Here is a 26,726-nt window from a genome sequence, read left to right as displayed (position 1 = left end):
CTCTGCCCTGAGACCAAATACAAGGGGATGCAGTGCATTCATCCAACACTGTAGGAGAGAGATGCTGTAATGGAATATGTCAAAGAACAAAAGGGTTAGGGCAAAATTACACCCCTAAATGAAGGTGAAATAGTTTATTGGCTCTAGAAGTTTCAGGCAACAGTAAGCTTGTTTTTAGATGTTCAACAGCAGATTCAACGAGCCAGAGCTTGCAAGACCAGTTTCAGAGCAAATTACAGCAAGAACACTTAACAGTTTCAAACTTGTCTAATGTGCTGTGAGTTCAGACACTCCGACTGTCAATAAGAATCCAATTTCGGCACAAATGGTTTATTTACTGGATTAGTCCCAAGTCCCATGACTAACTCCTGGAAGCTCTGACATTATTCCTAAACCCACTTGTCAGGACAACTTCTAGAAATGAAATGGAACTTCAAGGATATATAACCCAAGAATAAAACATTAATAAAAACTGCACTGCAGGAGCTGAGAAGTAATAAACTAGTGCCACCTTGTGGAGAATCTCTGCCACATTTACAACGTGGCTTTTTGAAGGCATGAGATAAATTTGGATTTTAAAAATACCTGATCAACTTATAGCAAGCAGTTTGAATGTGAAGCGTTGCACCTTCTCATCAGCACAATCAGTGTGAATAAGACTTCCCTGCTAACATGTGGACCTCCACCTAATTTCAACAAACCACCAGTATGAAGCAACCTAATGAGGACTACTCCAAGACCACGAATTTTAGTCTTTGCGAACTACTATACAAATTGACCTAATCTGTACAGCTCAGACAGATATGCATTGGAGCATAGCCTTCCATCAGATTTCGCACTTCTGAATGTTTTGACAATTTCAACAAATCAAAATACACATTGACATACAATCCTCCTTACCAGTGGGATGGCTGTAGGCCCCAGCAGCTGTTTGAAATATTTGTAAAACTTTTTTTTTTTTAGCAAATCTGAACTGCTTCATTACTCATGTATTCCTCAACGATTATGGGGTCAGTTGTGCTGTGGTGTTTCATGTCCCACCCCCTGTTTAGTTTTTAGAAAATTTACATTTAGCATACTAAGCTATCAGGTAGCTGATTTACCCCTATTGAAATGAATAGGAAACTGAAGCTTCCTAAGGTAACTAGGGTCCAATCTACGCTCAGCAATGTTTCAGGAGAGGGAAATAATGTTGCATTTTGCCTATATCATAAATTCCATTTTTTGTTATATCATTCCAAGAGCAGATATTTCCTGTTCTTTAAATGTTTCCTGTGTATACAAAAAAACCTATTACAAAGCACTGCAAGGATTTATTGGGCCAAGAATGGTTTTGGCCCCCAAATACCCCTGCCTTAGGGTAAAATTAACCCTTGACTAGGGGTGGCAAACCTTCTTTGGCCCAAGCTGGAATTCTAATTTGGGCATATTCCAGCAGTGGGTGGGGCCAAGGGCAAAGGCGGTGGCGCCAAATGGAATTTGTACCAATTTGGACATTTTCCCATCAAGCACGCAAGCCACGGCTCAATTCTATGCATGTCTACCCTGGAGTAAGCACCAGTGAAATAACTTTGAGGCATACAAAGTACAGCTCAATGTTAAAATTTAAAGGTATTTAAACTTTAAATACCCAACAGGTTATTTCAAGTTTAGTGCCTTTACATTAGTGCTGTTATCTCTGATCACTGAAGGTAAGAGCGTGCGCGCGGGGGGGGGGGGGGGGGGGGCGTTCCTGCACACAGCTAGAGAGAAGGGGCAGGGACTGTGGAAGAAGCTTGCAGGCTGGAGATTCCCCATCCCTGAGCTAGGTCTTTAAAGGGGTCCATTGGACCCCAACAGCAGACTAATACTGTCAAAATAGATGCTGAAGGAGGATTAAAGATGTAATTGAGAAGTTTTTTTTTTTTATTAAATCAGATTAATGTGGAAACAGAACAGAATTATAGGTAAAAACATGTGACAGTAACATGGACCAGACAGAGACAAATTCATCCACCCCTACCTGAGATGTATTAGTTGTGTTTCACAAAACTTGTAATAGGAATTTAAAGCACTGTGCAATTCAGCTTACTTACACGACCATGCATCCCAAGGCTATTTACAGAGGTTGCCACACCAATCAATCAATGACTGTTTTACTGTGAAGTGAAAAACACCACTAGTACACCTCCATCCCCTCCACAGTACAAGCTGGTGACTGAAAGAGAGCATTTAGATTCTTTGCCAGTGGTACAGTGAAGCAATAATTTCCAGCCTCTCTGCTGTGTAGGGTACTAGCTTTTTGTTTTGTACTTACTTTTTCATTGTTTTATTCTTTTGTAAACTGCCCTGGGAACACAACTGAAGAGTGGGATAAAAACACTTATAAATAAAAATAAATAGGGCACAAAGAGGAACCCGGAGGGGGGAGAGGGAGAGAGGGGGAGAGGTATACCACAGAAGTGCCTGATCTCCAGGCAAGAGGAGAAGGCCTTCCTTTCCTCCAGGAGCAGAGGAATGGGGCAGTGGGAGGAGGACTCCATACATCACTTCCCCCCACCGAGGACAGGCAGCATGACCAGCCTCTCCTCCTATTTGGTGCAGGAGAATGGAGTCAAAGAGTATCTCTTTTTACTTCAGGATTTTTCCTCTTTGAACACCTTTCACATTTTAATTTGAATTAGAAGATAAAGAGACTCAAAACAAAACGGAAATCAGAGCTGTTTAGGAGGTTTGCCATTCATGCTAAATGATTGTACGACAAGTGTAAACAAGATCTAAAAAGAAAGAAGTGCAACCTCCTTGGAAAGATTAAGAAAAATGCCCTCAACTCACATGAGTCACTTTCATTGCCATCTACTCATAAATACTGGATGCCAAGTTCATTTAAATTTAATTTATTTAGCTCTCTCGGATACATCACTTACATAACCATAAAGAAGAATGTTTGTACAGCAGCTATGGGACCCATCTTGCCACTGGCACACGAGAAACTCACAAGAATAGACCCAAAGGACACTCTTCATTAGCCACATTGCTTCATTTCCATTCTGCATAGAACAGCCTAGAAACGGAGCCAGTACATGGCACTGCGGATACGATTGTAGTCCGGAAGTTGTTCAACAGGACCTGTGAGAGAAGAAAGTTGGTTATATGAAACATAGTAAAGGAACTTCTGGCATCATATCACTCCTGCTGCTCTGTAATCCACTCTAAAACGATTAAGCTCTTGGGTAGTTAAAGGTGAGCTAGATAGAAGTCTTACCAGGCTACTAAAGCTGTTCTTACCAGGCTACTAAAGCTGTTCTTAAGATCAACTGTAACAATGCATGTCTGTTCTGGGCTCCTTAGCATCCCAAATCCTCATAATATAAATTGGATTCAATAAAAGGGCAAAATCCAAGTCTGAAGGGCATCAAACAGAATGCTGTTTGGGAGGGATTTTCTTGACTTCCCATTTTGTCTGGAAACCCCCCTCCAAAGAGCTTTGCTTTGAAAGCTCAGCCTGAATCTTAATGATTGCAGGGTGTGATAGGGGAATGATCAGCTACTTTAAGAAAGCAAGCTGTTCAGGCAGGTTTTCCAAGGGAAATATTTCCTTGGCTGACAGACAAAGATGCAGGAACGTAGCTGCAAAGAGCCAGCTGACCTGCTACTGTTTCATAAACAAACATGACCCTCGAAACATTTCACAAATACAGTTAGAGCCTTACTCAATTTTAATTGTAGCTCTCTTGCAATGGGGCTGTAAGAAGCGTGGCCTGCAGCATTGTTACTGTCTCAACGTTCAGGCCACAAAGTCAGGGACTAATTTGGAACACCAAATCTGAAGCAGCTCGAACACAGCTGAGGCAAAATAAAAGCCAAAATAGACAAGTGGCTTTAAGAAAACTTCCAAAGAAATAAAGTAGGTCTCCAATTAAAGTAGCTACCATTTATGCCCATGGATTTTTCACCACCCTAGTAGTATACGCTGCTAAAGGCCTGGCCACTTACCAACTGCTGCAACAGCTGGGCATTTGTCATACAGATATTTAGTACAGACCTCCTGGACCATTCTAGCATCAACCTCCTAGAACAAGTGGCAGAAAAAAATTGAGTTACTCTTCAAACAGTAAAGCTAGATGCTTCAATTTGCCACTACACAGCAGACTGCCAGCCAAGGATTTGTGACACAGCTGGCAAAACTCTCAAGTTGACCTTGGTCTCATCTGAGAAAGCGACTTCTAAGAAAGCTGGCAACATCTACAATATTTCAGTATTTCTCTCCAGAGGTGCCAAGGGCAGCTTCACACATTACAATTTTCTTCAGCGCTTGCTCAATTGGTATACTCTTAGAGATATTTTTAAATGTTCAGTGGTATATTATTAAATTATAAATTATATTATAAACAAATTATTAAATAAATAACAAATATAAATTACACTTCAAGGAATACACCACATTTTTCTATGGGTTTTTTCATGTTGCCATGTGGGCTCCAGATATTCAGAAAACTGGTATATCTAGGCTTGATTTGTGATCTTGAGTTCTCCACATTCAATCTGGTAATGGGTATATTCGCTTTACAGATACTGAAGTTGAACATAATATTCTTAGTATTTCCAAAATAGTTTACCAAAGAATAAAAAGAAACTGAACTAAACACACATCTAATAATATCATGAGGCTGATACAAAGATAGCTCATAACGGGGGGAAAGTCATAGTAAACAGGTATGTTTTCAATGAATGCCTAAACATGCCAGTGTTGAGGCCTGACACACCTCAGAGGGGAGATCATTCCACAGGGAAGGCCTCACTGCAGAGAAGGCCCATCTCTGTGTCACCGCCAAGTGGAAATCCATAGGCTGTGGCACAGACAGCAGGGCCTCCCCTGAAGATCATAATGGCGGCGGGGTGGTGGTGGTGCAGGGGGAGTATAGGGTTTTGTAAACTAATACCAACACCTTAAACCTAGCTTTACCTGGCAGCCAGCACAGACCCTTTAGCACAGGCATACTATGTACATGGTAAAGCACACCAGCTAGTAAGTAACCCAGTTGCTGCATTCTGCACTAGCTGAGGTTGCTGAACCAACCTTAAGGGCAGCCCTGCACAGAGTGCATTACAGTAATCCAATCCTGAGGTTACCAATGTGTGGATAGTAGCAGCCAGCCTATCCCTGTCCAGGAATGGGTGCAACTAGCATACCAGCCGAAGCTTGTAAGAGGCGATCGTAGCCACCGAGGTCACCTTGGCCTCTAAGGACAGCAATGGATCCAGGAGCACAACCAAATGGCATACCTGCTCCTTCAGGGGGAGTACAACCCTATTCAAAGGCCATAATTCCCCTAATCCCTGGACCTTGGAACCATTCATCCACACTGCCTCCATCTTACTCAGGATTCAGCTTCAGCTTATTGGCCCTCATCCAGCCCACCACTGTGTTCAAGCACTGGTCTAGGTTGTGCATGGCCTCTCCTGATTCAGATGTAATAGAGAAACAGAGTTAGGTTTCATCTGCATACTGATGGCACCTTGCCTCAAATTGCCTAATGACTGTACCCAGTGGCTTCATACAGATATCAAATAGCACTGGAGAAAGGATGGTACCATGAGCACCTCGTAATCACCTCCTTATAGTTAGAATGGTAACAATGCAGAAAACAGAGCTGCCAATAGGAATATTATGTTCCAGAAATGCTATCAGATTAGTAAATGTTAACTTCCCATTTCATAAACCAATAATACCTACAGAAATTCTGGCATCCCATTCTGCCAGAGATATCCGACGTCCATAATTCAGCAGATGGCTTCCAATATTCTCACATACAGGAGTGGTACCTGGAAAATATTAGTCAATCTTCAGTAGTAATGTTAAGTAGTATTTCATGACATGAAGAACTTTCTGACACAGCACACAAGCAATAACTGCTGCCAACTAGCATTTCACAGACCTTTGTAGTCATTTGTTCCTTTTAGTAATTCATTTGTGAAAGCTACAACAGAATGCACTTCTTTCTGGAGGCTGTTTCACTTTCTGGAGATTCAGCTTAACTAAAAACAGCTTGCTGGCCTTACTTTTCTCTTTTCTCCTTCATACATTCCATAAGAAGAGCAGTGCTGGATCAGACCAAGGGTTGATCCAGTCCAACACTCCGTTCACACAGTGGCCAGCCAGCTGCCCATGGGAAAATCACAAGCAGGACCTGAGTGCAACAGCACGCTCCTGCCCATGTTCCCCAGAACTGTTGTACATAGGCATGTGACACGTAGGGCTGTGCACCACTTCGGTCCAAAGCCCGCATAATGAGTCAAAGTGGGCTGCTTCGGAGGTGCCTCCACGTGATATGAGGCAGAGAAGAACAGCAACGAGATGCCCTGAAGCAAAGTGGGTTGTATATGAAGCACCTTGCCCAATTCGGTGATTCGTTCTGAGCAGCCCAGACAGCCTGGCATCAAAAGTATCAAATTTATGTATGTATGTATGTATGTATGTATGGGTGACCCCACATAGAGCACATTACAGTAGCCTATGCGAGAGGAGACCAGGGCATGAACTACTGATGGGAGCAGATGGTCGGGAAGGAAGGGGTGCAGCTGCCGTATCAGATGGAGCTGCTACAGCACTGACCGGCTCACGGCTGACACCTGAGCCTCCATGGACAGCTGGGAGTTTCAGCTTATTCCTACCCATCCAGCCACTCACCGACTCCAGACACTTGGACAGGGTTTCTACAGCCAACCTTGGCGAGGATTTAAATGAGAGGTAGAGTTGCACGTTATCCGCATACTGGTGACATATAGAGAAAGTTCAGCGAGGGGTTGGGGGGGGAGAGGAGGAGGATAGAGGGAGCTTTGGCAAATGGAAATTCTAGTTGCCAAATCAGGGTTGAACGTAATCCAGTGATCTCCAATCAGTGACCGGGGGGATAACTGGAGAAAAACAGTTGCATTTCAGAGACAGAGATCATTCTGATGGTGTTACTTAGGGATGTGAGAACCCAGCCCTGTCTGGGTTCTCCGGATGCCCACCTGCCCAGGCCCTGCTCCGCTCATTGGTCCCTTCACCGTGACTGCCATGTTTTTAAAAAACATGGCAATTGGAAGTCAATGTGCACATAGACTTATATGCAAAAAGCACTGTGAATCTTGAGTATATGGGCAATTCACAGCACTTTTTGTGTATGAGTCTATGTGTGCACATAGACTTATATGCAAAAAGCACTGTGAATCACTCAGGCAGGTGGAGGAGTGACGCACGCCCCAGCCGCTAGCTGTCTCCTCCTTGTGAGCAGGACACGGCTAGCGGTGGAGTGTGCGCACCGCACCTCCTCCTCCTCGGCTGTCAAGGACAGCCGACCAGTAGCACAGCACACGTCCCCGCTGCTAGCTAGCTGTCTCCTCCTCGCAAGCAGGAGACAGCTAGTGGTCCTTGACAGCTGAGCAGGCAGGAGGAGGTGGCGGCACGGGGCTGAGAGGCATAGCTCTTTGCTTTTGGAGTTTTTGTGGAAAAAATCAAATTTCAGCTGCGCCTAGCATAAGACGTACTAGGCCAAACTGTCTAAAATGTGGCAGGTGGGATCCTCTCCATGAGGGCAGAGAGGCCCCCAAGTTTCATGTATTTATCATGAACACTGAGAAAGTTATATTTCGCCATGCAAGTCAATGGGAAAATGCCCAAACCAAGTGATCTGGGTATCCAAATTTCGCTTCAGATCCGGAGCCGTGTCGAAGAGGCTCCGAATCAGTCCAAGTCAAAGCAGGGCTGATCTGGGGGTCCAAAGCAGCATCTGAAGAGAAGGAGGGGTGTCCGTGCACAGCCCTAGTGATACGTAGTGTCACAGGAATGACATGCTACTTTGCTAGAGTGGTATGGCTATAACCATCGCAACAGCACAGACATTTGCAAACAAGGTCTCTAAGGCACCTCAGGTTCTCTCATTTTGGTGTGCCGCTGACTCACTCTGTTTAGAGCACATTTCCTTACTGTTTAAACCACACAGTGTAGCTTGGGCTTTTGTTCAAGGGGGAATCTGGGGTTTAAGAAACACTACTCATCCCACCCTTTTCAAAATGGATGGAACTTAAAAGCCTGCTTTGACGTTGCAGAGCAAGACTTGCCTAACTTAGAGAAACATACCGTCCAGTTGAGCCACCAAGGTGTTTCGAAGGATGTTTTTGGCTCTCTTGACCTCGCTGTCAGTCACACTGGTGCAGAGGCGCATCCTGTAGAGTAAGCGGCGATAGGGAAGGATGGATGTTAATCGCATGCCACCCACCTTTAGATGACACCCTCACTCCATTCTTTCACTTTTACATAAACTCAAGATTAAATCTTTATCATGACTGCTGGTCAGAGGACATATTCTGAAAGTTCAGCACTGCAAGGAAGTCAGATCCACTAGCTATATAAAAGCTGAAGGAAGAATGTCAACACACAACAAACATATGAACAGGAGGTGAAAGAGAAGAGTTACTACTCCAAGTGATTTACAAATGTCATTTCCTCGTTCTTTGCACTCCAGTCTGGTGGAGATAACACAGGTAATTGGGACCAAGCACAGAAACCACAGCGTACTATCTCCTGTCAGCAACAGGACTGAGGGCTTTCTCTCTACTCTTGTTTTTCCCATTCCCAAACATCATTTTTCCTCATGTTCTCGGAGGACCAACACCAGCAGTCCATCTACGGCAAAGGCTGCAACCCACTTAGGTGCAGTATCTACAGAGACAGGTGAAATACAGAGAAGATCTAACTGTATAGCAGGACACTAAGCTGTTAACAACTATATTAGATCTAACACCAAGTTAGTCTGCCAACAGGGACTCCAAGTGATTTTTTAAATTCTCCTTACATTTTTGAATATCAAAATGATATGAGGTATTAAGACTACACTATGCAAAGAGAAATTAAAAATTACATCCTGCCAGAATAAAGCAAATGAATGGATAAAGATTAAGCAACAAAAATGTCACTTCATTAAGTTTAGGGAAGTTTCTAGTGAAAAATCAATGGCCATTTCACTACCTATAACATCCAGAGGTTTGTAGAAAAAGAGAAGTGTCTTAGAAAGACTGCAGTGATATTTTTTGTAAACCCTTATACAGTATTGTCTAGATCCAACATTTAAAAAACCAGCCATATGTAACGGACTCCTCAGCAATGCAAGATTTGCTGGAAGAGAGCAAGCTGGAAATGAAATCATACTCACCATTCACCTTGGGCAAAATGCAATGTATCTTCAATATTAAGACCATCAGTAACAAAATAGAAACCAAAGAGACCCGTGTCAGAGTAGCAAGTGTTGAAGGCTTGGAATCTTTGACATATCCCGGTCTCTGCAGCAACTGCTGCCAGCCTGGCAGACTGATTCTGTAAATACATAATTATGATATGTCATGGCCATGTAGTTACCCAGAGAGCCAATGTTAAAGCAGTTAAAATAAAGGAAGCAAGAAACCGAGGCATCGCAACACATTGCTCATTATGACTGTGGACGACCACCACCTGCACTCTATCTGTGGCAGAGGCTGTTTCCCAGTTGCACAGTGAAAGTCAGAAAACCATCAGGGGCTAACCAGACAATTACTGCTTTAGACAGTAGCTCAAACTTGGCATGCAAGAATACTGAGTCCTTGCTTCAGGTTGCAGTTATCATGTTACAAAGCAGTCCCTGCCCTGCAAATTTGGGTCCTCATTCATATAAAAAATCGACCGAACACAAGAAGGTATTTTACACTGAATTAGACCATTGGCCCATCTTCCCTATTATTGACTAACCTGAGTAGCAGCAGCAATCCAAGGTCTCAAGAAGATGCCCATTCCCAGCCCTAACACCCAATAACCTTTATGTGGATGTATTAAATATTGATCCTGAGGATTTCTGTTTGCAAGGCCTGTACCACTAAGTTACAGCACCTGTGGACATCTGCCATGAGATATCAAGGAGCACATTCTCAAGACTAAGTCCATGATGCTGATTTAAGTAACAGTTCGTGCTTCTGTTGTCATTTGTCTACTGGTTGAGTTCTCTGTGTGCATGTGGATAGCACAGATAGCTGCATCTGGAAGCCAACATTTTTCTGCATCTGCCACCATCTGTACATATCTTGACTGATCAAAGAACCTAAACACCAACATCTTCAATTAGTGCACCAAGAGAGGAGATATACCTTTAGATTTAGTAAGCTGATCAAAACCACCCGAAGCCAATGGAATAACCCATGTTTTTACAAAATATTTTGGGACCTCCTCTTGAGACCTTAAAGCTAGATCTTGCCTTCCATAACTCTAGTCTCTTCTACAGACCAGCCTACCTCAACACAGAATATAAGGTAATGTGAAATAGACATTCCAGTCTTACTGTCTTACCTTGCCACCACCAAAGGTAAGGTCATAGCGCCCAATGACTGAGTTAGCAATCAGAAGGGGAACATTGTCTGGACTGGCCCAGCCTGGCCCCTCCACTGCAAGGGCAACATGAGCCAATGGCAAAGCATCATCTCTGACTTGGATCTAAAAAACATTAGAGGGGTGAAAGGAGAGTACAGAGCACAGTCAGACCTTTTCTGCAATGAGTTCGAGATTTTTTTCCTTATGTATATTAGAGCAAGACCAAACCCGAGTTTGCATTTATTTATTTAATTTATGTAGTTAGAATATATGTATCCCTCCTTTAAAAAGGGTACTTTTTTAGGTGGCCAAAAACTGACTTCAGGGTTCAGGAGTGGGCCATGAGATCATGTGCATTCTCCCAGCTTATCACACATACTGCTGAGATAGTAATGAGAGATTAACTTAACCAAAAAAAATGGAGGAGCACATAGAGAGTCCGTGTACACAACTGCTTGGGCTGCTCCCAATTCTAAACTGGGTTTCAGTATTAAATATTTCAGGCTTCAAAATATGTTTGACACACAGCATCTTCTTACAATAGTTTGTCCAAACTGAGTTTTGGCACAAATGGTTGTACTTTGAGAGGAGAATTGAAAACAAGGCACATAAGGGCTCAAGAAGCCATTTGATTACTATTAATTGCTGACTAAGAAGTGAAACCTATGCTGAATTCTTTCTGAGATTCATATTCTACTTGCTGAGGATGCCAAGTAGTTAAGACTCTACCTCACTCCCAGTGAAGCGGCAGCGTGGAAGAATGGGTACTGCACCAGCTTTGTATTCAATGGGAACATTGCCAAAATGCTGTTTGGCAAGGTCCACCAGTTCTTTGTGATTAATATCTGGTAAAGAGAACAAAGAGGAGTAACATCAACACAGTGATTTCCAAGAGAAGACACATACACAAAAGATGTTTTTCTTAGGCAGCTGCAGTAACGATGTTAAAATCTTATCCTCTAAGTAGTGTCAGGGCATCAGTAGTTCAGCAGAGGCTTCTATACTGTATATCCTTACAGGAAGGTCCACAGCTCCCCACCACCAATGCAAGTTTGTTCATCAAGTCAAGCCACTCACGTATCTTTTGCCATCTGCAAACATTTTGGGCCTGTTTGCATGTCACGACAGCACACTGTGGCTTACTTTGCCTGTGGGGGCTGTCCCATCATCTGGGGTGCTCATGGGCCCCAGGTTTGCTGCGGCTTGTCATGTCATGCGAACCCAGGCGGTAGGGGTTGTTTGAGGGATAAACAGCTCTCAACCCCAAAACAATCCATGGGTTATTTGAGAGTTGTTTAACCCTCAAACAACCCCTGCTGCTTAGGTTCGCATAACAGAACAAGCCATGGCAAGCTGGGTGCCTGTGGGTGCCCAGCATGATGCAACAGCCCCCGCAGGTAAATTAAGCCATGGTGGACTGTTGTGTCACGCAAACCAGGTCAATATGTGCTCCACGCTAAGCCAAAAACCAAACAAACAGAACTACCCCCACCTCTTCAAGAACAGGCCTACCTGCTGGTTTAGGTGCAGCAGCATTCACTTTCTCTTTACTGAACTAGAAGGAAAAGAACTGCAAATGTAGACCAGTTTTAACATGGGCCCCAAAGTGCTATGTGTACAATTAAGCTGTCTTAACTCAGAGGTTCCTTAAATCAATTTTCAAGTATCTTCTATACTTCCTGTATACTCTTAGAATCTTCTCACATTTTTTTTCCTCTGTTAATTTACAGGAGATGGAATCAACGACCAAGACCAGTGGAATAAAGGAACTAAAAGTCCCCTGACGGGAAGTTATTTCCCCCTTGAAGTTTGTCTAGCCACTTTTTAATAGGCTGATCCGACTCAAGATTGTTTGCCATCTCCCCTATGCTGGCCTTTGCTGGGACCATATGGACATTGGTACACAAATGTATAACACAGCCTTTCCCAACCTGGTGCCCTGTCGATGTTTTGGACTTTAACTCCTATCAGCCCGAGCCAGCATGGCTAATGGCCAGGAATCTTGGGAGTTATAGTCCAAAACATCAGGAAGGCACTAGGTTGGGGAAGGCTGGTATAACATCAGACCCCATCTAAGGAAGATGATTTATTCTGTATTATTAAACTAGTACCAACCTCCAGCAGCTGCCAGGACCATGCGAGGGGCTTTGTAGTGAGACTCAATGTACTCTACCAGATTTGCACGAGTCAAATGCCTAAGGGAAATATACAAAAGATTTTAACAGTCTACAATATGCAAAAGGGATGGAGTGTGCTATGTATAATGATGGTCAAGGTGATAAAGCAGCCACCTAAAGCATTGTCATTAATAAGCATCTGAACATATTTCCATCAGAACAAAAAGGTTTAAGTATCTAGCTTTATTGTCTAGTCTCTTGTTATGCAGCAATTCTCTCTCCTTGGTCTTTAAATACAAGGTGCTGCAGCTGAGTGACTGAGCTGCAAATCAGATAATCCGTGGCTTGGATCTCGTGTCTGCCACAAATTCCCAAGGCAGCCTTAGGAAAGTGACATTCTCTTAGTCTCAGCACCCTGCATCTGCAATATGGGGATAATGTTGACCTTATAGATTTTGACTATGTGAGGCATTTTGAACACTCAAAAGTACTAAGCTCATTATTTAAATTGAGCTCTAGTCCATAACAACCAGAAGTCATTACACTACTGCACAAACTATGAAAGACAATCAGGCACTCCTATGTTAAGCACATGTGACCCTACCCATCTTCCTTCCTAGTAGCTACTTGCTAAAATCAAACTTACAGCTTAGTGTGCTTAATTCCTGTTAAAAATCAATAGTTCTAAAGAACGTATAACTGCACACAGGATTGTAGTTATGTCTCAGTCACAAAGATACTAGCATGAAAACCAGCATAGCGGACTTGGACCTGAGACACATTAGGCTGGATCTCTAATCACCTATGGATTCAGAAGGGTAAATTAGATAAGCCAATATTTCTCACCCTCAATGAATCATCTGAAAATGGGAACAACACTGGACAATACATAATAAAGATGGAAAAAATAAAATTGGTCAATCCCATGGCAAGATCTTCCATGGCTGAACTGCTCTTTTAGTTACAAATTACTTCCTAAAGTTTAATTTTAAAACCAACATTTTTAGTCCTGTTCTTGAGTATAAACAATAAACTGTTGTCCCTCTTTTTTTCAACATTCCTTAAAATAACTGAATGTTGTATACACTAATCTGTTTTTGGTATGAGCTATTCTTGATCAAAATATGAGTTTTCTTGGAGCAGAATTGCTTTTTTTTTAAATGCAGAGTACACACTACCTTGTTCTTTCCATGAAAAGCATTTGCTTGGAAGCAGGAAAATAACAGAGTATGCAAGAAGAGCTGTGTATTTCAGATCGATGTCCCGATAACCTACACTGTAGCAAGAAAGGTATATTGTTGTTGCTTTTCCATATGAATACAGACTTCCTTGCCTTTTCTAGTTTGCCACCATTACGGTCCTCATCACCTACACTACACTCATGCATTGCGCTGCACATTTCATCTTTTACTTCAATCTGCTTGAAACTAGAAGCTTTGTTAAATGCTACTTAACAGCAGAGAGGAAATTATTTCAGATGCATTTCACAACCACGAAACGTCTGTCTGGGCTCCTTACTTTGCATTTTCTGTTGTTCCTTCAACAGTCTGGCTCAAAGGAGTGCCCTGGTAAGCTGTAGCGTGAAGGTAATCAAAGACGACATGGGACAAGCAGGCATCCATTTCTTTCATCTCCTGAAGGATGACATTCCGCTCCTTCTCAATCTGAGAATCCTCCAGGCTGCAGTTCTGTACTATATCAGCCAGAATCTCAATTGCTAAAAAAAACATGGTATTTGAATCATCAATTTATGTCAAACTGAACAGAGAAGACAACGACATTCCTGGATGAGAAAGGAACTTGCACAGAACTACAGCACGAAGTATTTGTGGCATCACAATGTTACAACATAGCCAACTCTCCTCTTGTTTCTGCATCATCATAACAACAAACAGAACTTGTGTTCCCTCTGTATCTCTTGCCCATCAGCCTCAATCTTCTCACCCCACTGCTGGCTTTATACTTTCTCCACCACAATACTCCTCCATTCTCATCTCCCACCCCATCCCAACCTCCTTCGCCTTACATCACAAATGCTTCAATATGGACCAATTCAAGCACTTAAATTACCCTACTTGCTAGCAAAAGCTTTGAAAGAGTTCTCTGCAAATGACATTTAGTGATATGAAAGACTCCATCCAGGTGCCAGTTCTTGGATCATTTCAAGGGAAGTTACACAACTGAAAAAGACAACATCTTCCGGAAAGACGCACACTCCCAGTGTGCTGAAAGAATGGCTGATTCATACAATGAGATTTCTGTCAAGACAGCACAATTTTACATCTTTTGATAATCAGTGAGATTATTTTGGCCAATTTTGGCCATCTGAAAGCAATTGCTTCTTGACAGCAATGCAGTAACCATTTGTCCAGCCCTTGGCAAACAGTCTTCTGGAAAACATAAGACACGGGCTGCCAAGAGCTAATCAAGTGGTTTAATGCACTACTCTTAAGGGGAAAACTGCTTCCTGTTGGTTGAAATTGCCTTAAATTAAACCACTATTTTGTGTGGAAGTACATTTGAAATACAGCCTTCTACAAACACCCTTCAAACAGTTTTATCCCATGAAAGTAAGTTAAACGCACATGCAAATAAAGCAACTTCTTTCCCCTCCGCCAAATTCACAAATCCTAAGAAACACAATCCAAGGACACTACCTTTGGGCAAATCTTTGGCTAACGCTTTCATGAAAAAGGCTGTCTGCTCCCGAGAGGAATAACTATTGAGATGTGCACCTATGGTCTCCACTTCCTTTTCAAGTTCAGCACCAGGACGTTTCTTTGTGCCCTAAAAAATGGCAAAGAGTTAAACAAGTGGGTATCTAGGGATATTGCACTTGCCTATTGGTAATTAAAGCAGTGCTGCTTTTGACATAGGCTGCAACTCTCCTCACATTCCAAAACAGGATATAAACTCAAATATCTCATATGCCTAACTACCCTATTTCCACAAGATACTGTCACAGAATCTTTGTTTTAACTTTAGAAGCCAATAAGCATTTGATACAAACAGCCTCTCCCAGAATTCTAAACATTTCAAGGGTTCATTCTGACACGATGAACACCAGCTCTCCCTGAAGGAGTATATGCACAAATAGTATTTATCACATGAACAACATGGTAAAAATATTTTATTATATTTGTATACTTTTACCATGACAAAATGTAATGTGAGAATTAAGACTTCAGTAACTGAATAAAATGGGAGAAACTAATGTTAATCTGTTCCTGATTAAATTCATACAGACATTTTGGCAGGCCAGGGAAGAAATCAGCATGGCTTTGTAAGGGCTGTTCATGTTTGTCAAATTTACTGAAACTATCCAATAGGGATGATCCACTCAATAGTTTGAAGGCTCTAAAAGCCCATGTCAGGGATCTTTAAAATGTGAGGCATTCATAGCCAAGCTGCCCCCAGCTCAGCACGCATGCTGGTTGTACACCTCCGAAATCTCTACAGTTTATGCTTGGTTTTCATTGTGTCCTTCTAAGGCTCCAAAGCACAGCCATTACTATTGACTTACTACTCGTGTGCTGCTTAGATATATAAACACATCCAAAAATGTACAAATAGTGCACAAGATGCACTACTATGTTAGTTTATTTGTTCTTGAAGAAGATCTTTTACATGCAGAATGTGTCAGAAATTATTTTTTATTTCACTTTCAATAAATGTCCCCTCACATTCAGTGAGGTTTATGTGGGTCTTGTTTTTCCTATGAACTGGAGTTGCCCTGATTTTCATCACGTGGGTCCTACTGGTTAAGAATAAAGGCGCCTCCACCTCCTATCACATCAATATTATCTGGAAGCATGAAGATGTTCTTAACATATACAGTACTAATCATCTAATTAATTTCATTTTAATCCGTTATCAGCCTATGCCTGTTTTATGTTTATAGATACCTGCCGCTCCTAATTCTCAAATGCTAGTAATTAAACACCTACAGTGGGAAAGAAATCCAGATTTCTGGTTGCCTGAACTGAACAGAATCACATTTGCTGATAAACTGTTAATTAATTAGCACAGCAAGGTAATAATATCACAATGGGCCAGTTTGCATGTCACAGTGGCAACCTGTGGGTTAATTAACCCACTGTTTGCGGGGACATGAGCTGCTTCTGGTACACATAAACAACCTGTAAATGCCCCATTCGTAGATTGTTAGCACAATGTCCAAACCTGGACACTCTGGGTTGTTTATGGGTTAAACAACTCAGAGTTAACTTGCAATTCGATGTTAGGTTAATTAACCCACGATTTAATGCAGTGACATGCGACCTGGGTCTCTGAATGCTGTTGCGAATGGATTATTCTGTCTTTATACAGTATATTTTTGAGCTCTGCATAGAAATTCCACAGACCTACTACTAACTCTTGGATTTCATAGCTTTTTCACTCCACTTTTAACAAGTGTTTTCCCCCCTCTGTTACCCATTAAGGTATACATCTGCTAACTGAGGATTAACCATTCATGCATCTGACAAAGCAGTCTTTAAAGTGCCACAAGACTCTTCATTCCTTTTCCTTTCATTCCTTCCTTTTCCTTTAAAAAAAATAGTAATACTGTTACTAATAAGTCAAACAGGTTAAAGATCTGTAATGTGGAAAATTGTCTGGGGGACCAAAATGCACAGCTAAGTATCCCTAACCTTGTTCACAGAGATATGGTTGAACTTTAAGGCAGAAACTTCTCCAAACACTGCATTTATATTTGAGGATCCAGACAGATAACATAGGGGAGACTGTTATCTAACCTAAAACATTTGAGAATAACAATACCCTAAATAATTTTTAAAATTAGATTGGGAAAAAATGACCTGATTATATTTAATGTCAGTATAGTTTGGAAATTTGAAGATAAATACTCTTTAAAGGCGTCTCAGGATTCAGAAAACTGGGTAAGCAGCAGTATCTCAATCATATTAAGAAGAAAATAGCTCATTGCCTCACCTTGAAAGCCATATGTTCCACAAAGTTGCCAACTCCATTGTTCTTCTCAGTTTCATAACGGCTCCCGACCCCTATCCACACTCCCACCTGATGAAAAAGCAGTGACTGAACACATTCAAGGTGCAATCCTATCCATTTTTAGACAGGAAAAAATCCTACAATTCTTCCCAGCTTTCCTCAGTCAGCATGCTAAACATGCATAGGATTGCACCTTACATTTATTAGCTTCATGAGAAATTGTCTACATTTAAAACAGAGTGCACTAAAAGCAAGGGCTTACATGGTGCTTACACAATATAGAGAATGATAATATCACTTTTAAATCCCTATTTCTCCTGTTACCTTGCAAATTCCAATGATTTTTCTTAGGGTTTTGTCTAAAGGCAATTAAGGCCACAATCCTCATTTACAAAGTAGCAAGTCCCACTGAATTCAATGGAAGTTATACTTCTGTACAAACATACTTCGGATGATGCTGTAAGATCTCCACAAGGAAGTAACTAATGGCTTCCATGGAGAACAGCAAACTGCTGAATTGTTGAGGTATACAATTCTAACAAAGGCTTCTCTTCATTCCTACCAATCCGGTTTATTATATACTCTGCTCCGTGGCTTTAGGGTACCCTTTGACCCATAACAGCATTATAGAGGACATTCTAGTAGAACTGTTTTCAGATTTGGTCCTGACAACTACCATTTCTACTTTTGCGATGAAGAGCGACCACTATAGTAAGTTCTAAAAATAAGGCTGCTCTTGAAGAGTGTTTGGGGGATATAATAGGCAGAGACTAGTCAACATCCTAAAAGGGTGTCAAAAGCACTATACACTCTAGAACCTGCACTGCTTTCTATAACCTTTTATGCACATTTCAGGAGACTTGAACCCCATATGACCAAGATATTGTCTCCCTATACCTTATCATTACATCTATGATTGGCCTAGATCGGAGGTGAGCAAAACTTAGATCTCCAGGTGTTCTGCACTTCAACTCTCAGCATTCTTGACCACTGGCCATGCTGGCAGGGGCTTCTGGGAGTTGAACTCCAAGACATCTGGAAATCTACCTTCTGCCTAGCCCTGCCCTACATCAGCGGTTTTCAGACACTATACCTTCAGAAAACGCTTTTCACATCAACTTCTCTATTAAGGAGGCCCTTATACATTAGAGAAGATTATGGAGCATATTTTAGGGTGCACAACAGTTTGTATGGGGCCCTAGCCAGGCCTGCAAGGTCTCACCATTGTCCTGCCTGAACTGAAAGTGAAGCTAGAATGTGTATTAGAAGTAGGGATGTCAGAGAATTTCGCCACGAATCTCGGGGAGGCTGAATGCCAGTGCATTCGGCCCCCCGAAATCGGTGGCAAAACGGTCCCCCCCGCCCCGGGACTTACCTTCTGCAAATCTTCCTGGCGGCGGCTGCCGGTCTTCCGACCTGCTGCCACCGCCGCCATTTCCAAGTTTAAAACAAAAACAAAAAAACGTGATAGGCTACATAAAGATTTACGTAGCCTATCACGGCTAAATTTTAAAAAACACCGTGATAGGCTACGTAAATGTTTATGTAGCCTACCACGGCTGAGTAAAACAAAAACAAAAATGCGTGTATGCAAATGGCAGCGCCCATGGGTGCCGCCATTTGCGTTCCTTATTTTGGCACGTCTTAGTCTACGTAAACATTTACGTAGACTACGGCAAAAATAAGGAGAATGCAAATAGCGTAGACGCTACGCTATTTGCGTTCCCCTTATTTTCGCCGTAGTCTACGTACTAAGACGTGCCAAAATAAGGAATGCAAATGGCGGTGCCCATGGGCGCTGCCATTTGCATACGCGCGTTTTTTTGTTTTACTCAGCCGTGATAGGCTACGTAAACATTTACGTAGTCTATCACGGTTGACTGCAGGGACGCAAACGGCGGCGGCTACAGCCGCTGCCATTTGCAGACCCGGCCGGCCAGGATTTGGGGAGGGAGGGACAGAGCGCTTCCCTCCCCGGCCAGAATTTCGGGGGGGGGGCGGAGCACCTCCCCCCCCAGCCAGAATTTCGGGGGGGGGGAGGGACGGAGCGCCTCCCCCCCACCGCGAATCACCCCCTTCGAAAAGGTGACTTTCGTACATCCCTAATTAGAAGGGAACATCAGTGGCAGAGGGCAGCTTTCAGGAAATTTTGTCTACCATTCTAGCCCTGTAATTGAGGAAATCTAAACAAGCTTCTGAGGAATCTCAGGGTCCTTCAGCACACAAAGTATAATGAATAAAAGCCCAGAGAAATGCACTGTCGACTTCCGGTCAGAGCCAATGTCACCCTTGCAGCATGCCACGGAGCTTCTGCAGGACACTATCTCAAACAGCTTTTTAAAAGGTTGAAAAACCTTTTCATCTCCCCCCTGGAATGAAAGGGGGGGGGGAGCAGCTTTGCATGAAGTTTTGGAAGATTAGCTATCTCTGCCTATTAGCGGGGGGCTGGATGCCAGAGCTAGTCTGCCAGAGCTTAATCATCGCTCAAAGTTGTTTTGAACCTCCTATCTAAATAGGAGAAAATAGGGCTGACGTGCTCCATTGTAGGTTATGGATTAAGAAACACCAACAACCTTTAAGGAATGGATTAAGATGTATCAACAATATTTGAGGATCTGCAAGATTTGTTTGAAGAGAAGGATGACTACATTAAGGCGAAAAAAAGGTTCCCCGCCTACCCCCCTCACACCTCCCTTGGCAAAAGCTCCGAGAAGCGAAAATACAGAGGAGTTACTTGCTTTGATAAAATCTTTGTCCTTGCAATTTGCTGAACAGGCTAAGAGACTGGATACTATTCAAAATTCCATCACCGCCTTGCAAGGGGCTGTGGATTTAATTAACACTTCTTGGCAAAAAAGGAGGCGAAGATTATTGAGCTACAAGATCAGGTGGCAGGGAATGAGACAACATCACAAGCTTTTTTCAACAATTTCTCTGTCAGAATTTCTCAGCTGGAGGCTTCTGTAAGCAGGGCAAATGTACGTATCATTGGTATTAAAAATTTACGTACTGATGTAAATTTGTCTACTTTTGTAGGTAAGTTCCTGCATGATACTCCCTGTGCCATCTGATTATTCATTTGATATTGAGCAGGCATTCCGTGTGTCCAATGCCAAAGGGACTGGTTATACAATTATAGTCCAATGTGCAAGAACCTCCACAAAAAATTATATCCTGCGTTTGACAAGAGAGGGTGGAAACTTTTATTGGAAACAAGATAATGTTATGCTATTTCCGGATTACACCAAAGAGGTTGCTGATAAAAGAAGGCAATTTACCAAGGCGAAAAATCTGGCAAAACAAATGAACTTAAAATATCACTTAAAATATCCTGCTACATTTTGAATTTTTTTTGAAGGCCAGATGAAGAAGTTTCTAAATCATGAAATGGCGGAGGACCAGAGATAATTGCTTATATATATATCTGTTCCTTTTGTTTATATTCTCTCATTTTTTTTCCTCTTCCTCTTTACTTTAAATCCTTTCTTTTAAAAATGGATATGATATACTGTACTTAAATTTACTGTCTGAGGGTGTATAGATGTGCACACTCATTTATATATCTAGGACAAAATATATTAGTGTTTGCTGTAAGGTTGATTTTAAGATTTATTATCATATAATATAATATAATATTTTATTAGTGATTTGTTAGTACTATTATTAATCCTTTTAAATCTTTTATTTTTTATTATTATTACTGTCATTATTGGTTAGTAAGATTTTTGGCTGGTTAAATTGTTAAGCTTTAATTGATGAATCCAAGGCTGGAGTTAAAATCACTGGAAGAAACATTAACAATCTCAGATATGCAGATGATACCACTATGATGGCTGAAAGCGAGGAGGAGCTGAGGAACTTATGACAAAGATGAAAGAACATAGTGCAAAAGCTGGGTTGCAGTTAAACCTTAAAAACCCCAAGATTATGGCAACCAGTTTGATTGATAAATGGCAAATAGAGGGAGAAAACATGGAGGCAGTGACAGACTTTGTCTTTCTAGGCGCAAAGGTTACTGCAGATGCTGACTGCAGCCAGGAAATCAGAAGACATTTACTTCTTGGGAGGACAGCAATGACAAATCTTGATAAAATAGTGAAGAGCAGAGACATCACACTGACAACAAAGGTCCGCATAGTTAAAGCAATGGTATTCCCCGTAGTAACCTATGGCTGCGAGAGCTGGACCATAAGAAAGGCTGAGCGAAGGAAGATAGATGCTTTTGAACTGTGGTGCTGGAGGAAAATTCTGAGAGTGCCTTGGACGGCAAGAAGATCAAACCAGTCCATACTCCAGGAAATAAAGCCAGACTGCTCACTTGAGGGAAGGATATTAAAGGCAAAACTGAAGTACTTTGGCCACATCATGAGAAGACAGGATACCCTGGAGAAGATGCTGACGCTAGGGAAAGTGGAAAGCAAAAGGAAGAGGGGCCGACCAAGGGCAAGATGGATGGATGATATTCTGGAGGTGACGGACTCGACCTTGGGAGAGCTGGGGGTGGCGATGGCCGAAAGGAAGCTCTGGTGTGGGCTGGTCCATGAAGTCACAAAGAGTCGGAAGTGACTGAACGAATAAACAACAACAATATTATATGTTAGCTGAAGGGCAATATATGGTTACTGGAAATGAATTGTAGGCCTGCTTCCTTGCTATAAGACTGATGATATGATATTGAAATATAAGGTTGATTATTTATGCTGTATTGAATTGTAATATTGCCAATGTTATAGGTATAATTTTTAACTGAAATTGGATTTGAAGTTTTTGTGTAATGGAGTTTAAATTTAACCCTTTTAAATGCTTTTCCCCCCTCCTCCTTTCTCTGTTTTCTTTTTATCTCTCTTTTTTTCTCTTTCCCTTTTTTTTCCTTTTCCTCTTTCAGTATTGCTGTGTCCTCCTAAGAATACTGTATTGTTGGGAAATTGTAGTTATTGATTAGGATGTTGGTACTGTTTATTTCATTTATAAAGATAAAAAATATAATAAAAAGTATTAAAAAAAAGAAATGCATTGTCAGTTGCTGCTCTGCAGTTGTGGACTCCTCTTGCTGTGGATTCACTAAAGGCTAAAAGTTTCTGGAAGCAATAAGACAAATTATTCAGTGTTTATTGGTCATTTAGTTATGTTTTAGGATTTTTCCCTGTTTTTAAAAATATTACTTTCTACCTGGAAACGAGAAATATGGCAGGCTATATACTTCAAACACAAAAATAGGCCCAATTTGAAATAACAGAGCCTCCAAAAACTCTCAGAAATTCATATTAAACTTACTGTACAAGTAGGCTGGCTTGACTGCTCAGAAGCTACACGGAAGCCATTGTCTAGAGTGGTGACTTGTGTCTCAGGAACGTTATGCAGCACCTGGGCATAGGATGCAGTACTTCCTCTTCTTGTCAAGCTCCATAAAGCTGGCTAAAGAGAAGTCTATTGTCAAACCACAACTGATACAATACAGATGGTACAAGGATGTGCACTGCTAAAAGTCATATAACAATGCACAGAAATAGTCACATAATAGTGACATAGGTCTATTAATGAAAGATGTCTCACATAAAAATGTATGTGATTAAACCGTTGTAACCACTACCCAAAAACTAATATGGGCATTCAGAAACTAATCTTCAAGTGAGGAAGAAATGCATCTTCAAGCACAATCTGAGGTTTGTGTCTGCTGGACAAAACACACATGCAGAAAAAATAAAAAAACACGTGAAGAAACCTTCAGAACATATCCTCTTGAAGTTAATTACAAGTAAATCTTAGACAAACACAACACTAACAGGTTAGGGTCCTCGTCTAACTTTAAACGTAATTTAAATAAAACAAATGTATTTGAGGCTGTGAGAAAGAACAGGAATTGCCAGAATTTCTTATTTATTTCTTATTAATTAGATTTATTAGCTACCCATCTGGCCGGCTACCCGGCCACTCTAGGGGGCGTACAATACAAATAACACAAAATACAACATAATCAACAAAACAACATTGCTCTAAAAAAACACCTTTGTTGTTCAGTCGTTCAGTCGTGTCTGACTCTTCGTGACCCCATGGACCATAGCACGCCAGGCCTTCCTGTCCTGCACCTACCCCAAATGCCCGCCTGAACAGCCAGGTTTTCAAAGCCTGGCAGAAGCTCATCAAAGAGGGAGTATGGAGGAGGTCACCAGGGTGGGAATTCCACAAAGTGGGGGCCACCACAGAAAAGGCCCTCTCCCTAGTTCTCACCAGCCTTGCTGTCCTGGCTGATGGGACAGACAGAAGGCCTTCCAAAGTCGATCTCATTGAGCAGCATCCCTGGTGTTGCTGGAGGCACTCCTTAAGATAGACTGGACCGGAACCATATAGAGTTTTAAAGGTCAATACAAACGCCTTGAATTGGGCCCAGAAAACAAGTGGTAACCAGTGCAACTCCTTCAGCACTGGAGTGATGTGATCTCACCAACAGCTGCCTTTTATCAGGTGGGCCGCCATGTTCTGCACCAGCTGCAACTTCTGAACTGTCTTCAAGGGAAACCCCACATAGAGCACATTACAGTAGTCTAGGTGAGAGGAGACCAGGGCATGAACTACCGATGGGAGCAGATGGTGTGGGAGGTAGGGGCGCAGCTGCTGTATCAGATGGAGTCGGTACAGTGCCACCCAGCTCACAGCTGACACCTGAGCCTCCATGGACAGCTGGGAGTCTAAAATGACCCCCAGGCTGCGGACCTGGTCTTTCAGGGGCAGCTGCACCCCATTCAAGACCAGGTCAACTTCCCCCAACCTCCCCTTGTCTTCCACCAAAAGTACTGTGGTTTTGCCAGGGTTCAGTTTCAGCTTATTCCTTACCTTCAGATGTTGTACCCAATGTTAGTCTAGCTTAGGCCCCATTAAGTTCAATGGGTCTGCTCTAAGTAGGAATAACACTGGATACAGCCAAGGAAAGATCCATATCGCTAGATAATACAATCATATTTCACAAGTTTCATTTTCTCCAAGTACCTTTGCTATACACTCTGAGATCTGCAATTCCAAACTATCATCTCATGAAATAGCACATTATAAATACATAAGTAAGCAATTGTGGCTATCACTGACCATTTACTTTTTGAACACCATGTTTTGGCAACACTGAAATCCTAAACATTACTGAAGTAGAAGAACTTCGCAAAGGAAGCACTCAGGATCAATGCACTGAACCCTGAAAGCGAAGTAAAACGTAAGCAAAGCAAATATGACTTGAGTTTGGACACACAGTTAAAGTAGTTGCATGAAGGCTTATCCACAGATCTTAATCCTGATTTTTCAACACAGAATATTTATCACATTCCCTAACAGCTTCTAAAACTGCGGCTGCTCTTTTTTCTGGCAGGATTAACAGCTGAATGAAATGCAGGAGGCATGGTTTCCCCCACCACACATCTTTATTCCACGAAAAGCTGTACCTGCTGAATTTCTACCTGCCACACCTGTTAAAAGCACAGGAACCCAGCCAGAAATTGCTGGGAACTATGTCTGAAACTAATCCAGCAACAGAGCAAAAATATATCAGCCTACACTGAAATGTTAGGACTCAAGCACTCACTGACAGCCACAGTCGCCTGACTGCTATGCCCAAATGTCATTATCCATTTGAGCCTCTATTTTCATTATCCTGTGAATCAGGTATAACAGCACATGGGACAAATTTATTTTGTAGCATACAGACAGAAGAGGTTTATATTAGCATATTGGTTATAATGTGGCAATTTCTTTTGCCTCATCTCACTATATATGACCAACAGTAAAACTGGGAAAGCACAGTCAGATATTATCATGAGCCCTGATGCTGGGAAAGATTGAAGGCAAAAGGAGAAGGGGATGGCAGAGGATGAGATGGCTAGATAGCATCACCGATGCAATGAATATGAACTTGAGCACGCTCCGGGAGAGAGCAGAGGACAGGAAGGCCTGGCGTGCTGTGGGCCATGGGGTCACGAAGAGTCGGACACGACTTAGCGACTGAACAACAACAATGCATTTCAAGTCATGGGGGATGGGGAGAGTCTGTGTTCCTAGGGTGCTGTCAAGCAAGATGTGACTAATACTTAATTTAAAAAACACACCAGTCTATGCTATTTGCTTTGGAAAGACATCCTGCTCCTTAACTCGGAGACAGTGTGGGGGACAGGCAGCAGATGCTCAGCACTCAGGGGGAAATACTCTGCAGACGCCCAGAGGCACTTCTGTTTCTGTTACCTCGTTATCTGTTGCATCAAAGAAAAGCCATAGTCAATATGGGAGGGGTGGGAATGCTGCTAAATGGATCGCGGGAGGAGGGGTGGGGTCCGCACACGACCAAGGGTGCCTGCAGATGGTTTCTCTGCTTAGACCGCCAGGAAGGCCACAACAGTTACTGGGGAAACTGATAGCCTGGGGCGGGCCGGGGCCTGCTCGCCGTGACCTTTGCGGGCGGTGGAGGCGGCTCGGCTCCTCGCGGACTTCGCCCGCTTCCCAATTCGTCTGCTCCTCTCTACCGATCACCCTCCTTTGTCGCCCGGAGGCCCAGCCAAGCAGCCACTCACCGGCGCGCGAGACCCCCGCAGAAGGGTCCGGCTGGCAACACACCCCGCGGCCCGGCACACAGAGGACGCCGCCATCTTGCCCCCTCAACCCACGGCAGCTTGGGAGGAGGAGAAAGAAGAGCGCATGCGCCGGAAGACGACGACTAAGAAATCAGAGCTGAGGCAAGAGAGGCGCATGCGTAAATCAGAGAGGGCGGCGCATGCCGTTCTAACTCTATGAGCCGTGAGAGAGATTTTCCCATAGAGATAGGAAGAATTAGAGTCATGCACAATTAAACAGATTTCCCAGTAGCAACGTATGGCTGTGAGAGCTGGACTGTAAGGAAGGCTGAGCGCCGAAGAATTGATGCTTTCGAACTGTGGTGCTGGAGAAGACTCGTAGGAGTCCCCTGGACTGCAAGGAGGTCCAATCAGTCCATCCTAAAGGAAATCAACCCTGAGTGCTCATTGGAAGGACAGATCCTGAAGCTGAAGCTCAAATATTTTGGCCACCTAATGCGAAGAGAAAACTCACTGGAAAAGACCCTGATGCTGGGAAAGATTGAAGGCAAAAGGAGAAGGGGACGGCAGAGGATGAGATGGCTAGATAGCATCACCGATGCAACGAATATGAACTTGAGCACGCTCTGGGAGAGAGCGCAGGACAGGAAGGCCGGGCGTGCTATGGTCCATGGGGTCACGAAGAGTCGGACACGACTGAACAACAACAACAATTAAACAGAACGGTAAGAATTG

At 42.7% G+C, this 26,726-nt stretch overlaps 1 protein-coding gene across 2 annotated transcripts; it reads right to left on the bottom strand.

Moving 5' to 3' along the window:
• Positions 1 to 1,883: 1,883 nt before the first annotated feature.
• Positions 1,884 to 26,087, bottom strand: UQCRC1 (ubiquinol-cytochrome c reductase core protein 1). Of its 2 annotated transcripts, XR_014788531.1 has the most exons (14): positions 25,992 to 26,087; positions 22,720 to 22,860; positions 17,428 to 17,514; positions 15,132 to 15,261; positions 13,993 to 14,191; positions 12,473 to 12,552; positions 11,087 to 11,202; positions 10,337 to 10,480; positions 9,177 to 9,337; positions 8,105 to 8,190; positions 5,717 to 5,805; positions 3,976 to 4,051; positions 3,693 to 3,825; positions 2,863 to 3,108 (listed from the first exon to the last, which is right to left on the bottom strand). XR_014788531.1 is itself a non-coding variant. In XM_084840142.1 (13 exons), exons 1-13 carry the CDS (start codon positions 26,064 to 26,066, stop codon positions 3,044 to 3,046), a joined length of 1,449 nt encoding a protein of 482 aa, XP_084696268.1. In that variant the 5' UTR covers positions 26,067 to 26,087; the 3' UTR covers positions 1,884 to 3,043. The 2 variants fall into 2 exon arrangements, 1 of the variants encoding a protein (XP_084696268.1); XM_084840142.1 differs by lacking the exon at positions 3,693 to 3,825 and having other exon boundaries at positions 1,884 to 3,108.
• Positions 26,088 to 26,726: the final 639 nt, after the last annotated feature.

The sequence above is a fragment of the Heloderma suspectum genome, chromosome 2 (assembly GCF_057233095.1).
Source record: "Heloderma suspectum isolate Gila_16-S chromosome 2, 16-S_ref, whole genome shotgun sequence".
NCBI lineage: Eukaryota > Metazoa > Chordata > Lepidosauria > Squamata > Helodermatidae > Heloderma > Heloderma suspectum.
The sequence above is the reverse complement of the archived record's forward strand: the minus strand, read 5'-3'. Positions and strand labels throughout refer to the sequence as shown.

Excerpts from the sequence above, each read along its gene's own strand:
- UQCRC1 (XM_084840142.1), bottom strand. The coding sequence starts at position 26,066 with ATGGCGGCGTCCTCTGTGTGCCGGGCCGCGGGGTGTGTTGCCAGCCGG. Across the intron at positions 12,553-13,992 it reads GGAACAACAGAAAATGCAAA|GCATTTGACTCGTGCAAATC; the intron begins GTAAGGAGCCCA and ends TATTTCCCTTAG. Across the intron at positions 9,338-10,336 it reads TTACCTTTGGTGGTGGCAAG|AATCAGTCTGCCAGGCTGGC; the intron begins GTAAGACAGTAA and ends ATGTATTTACAG.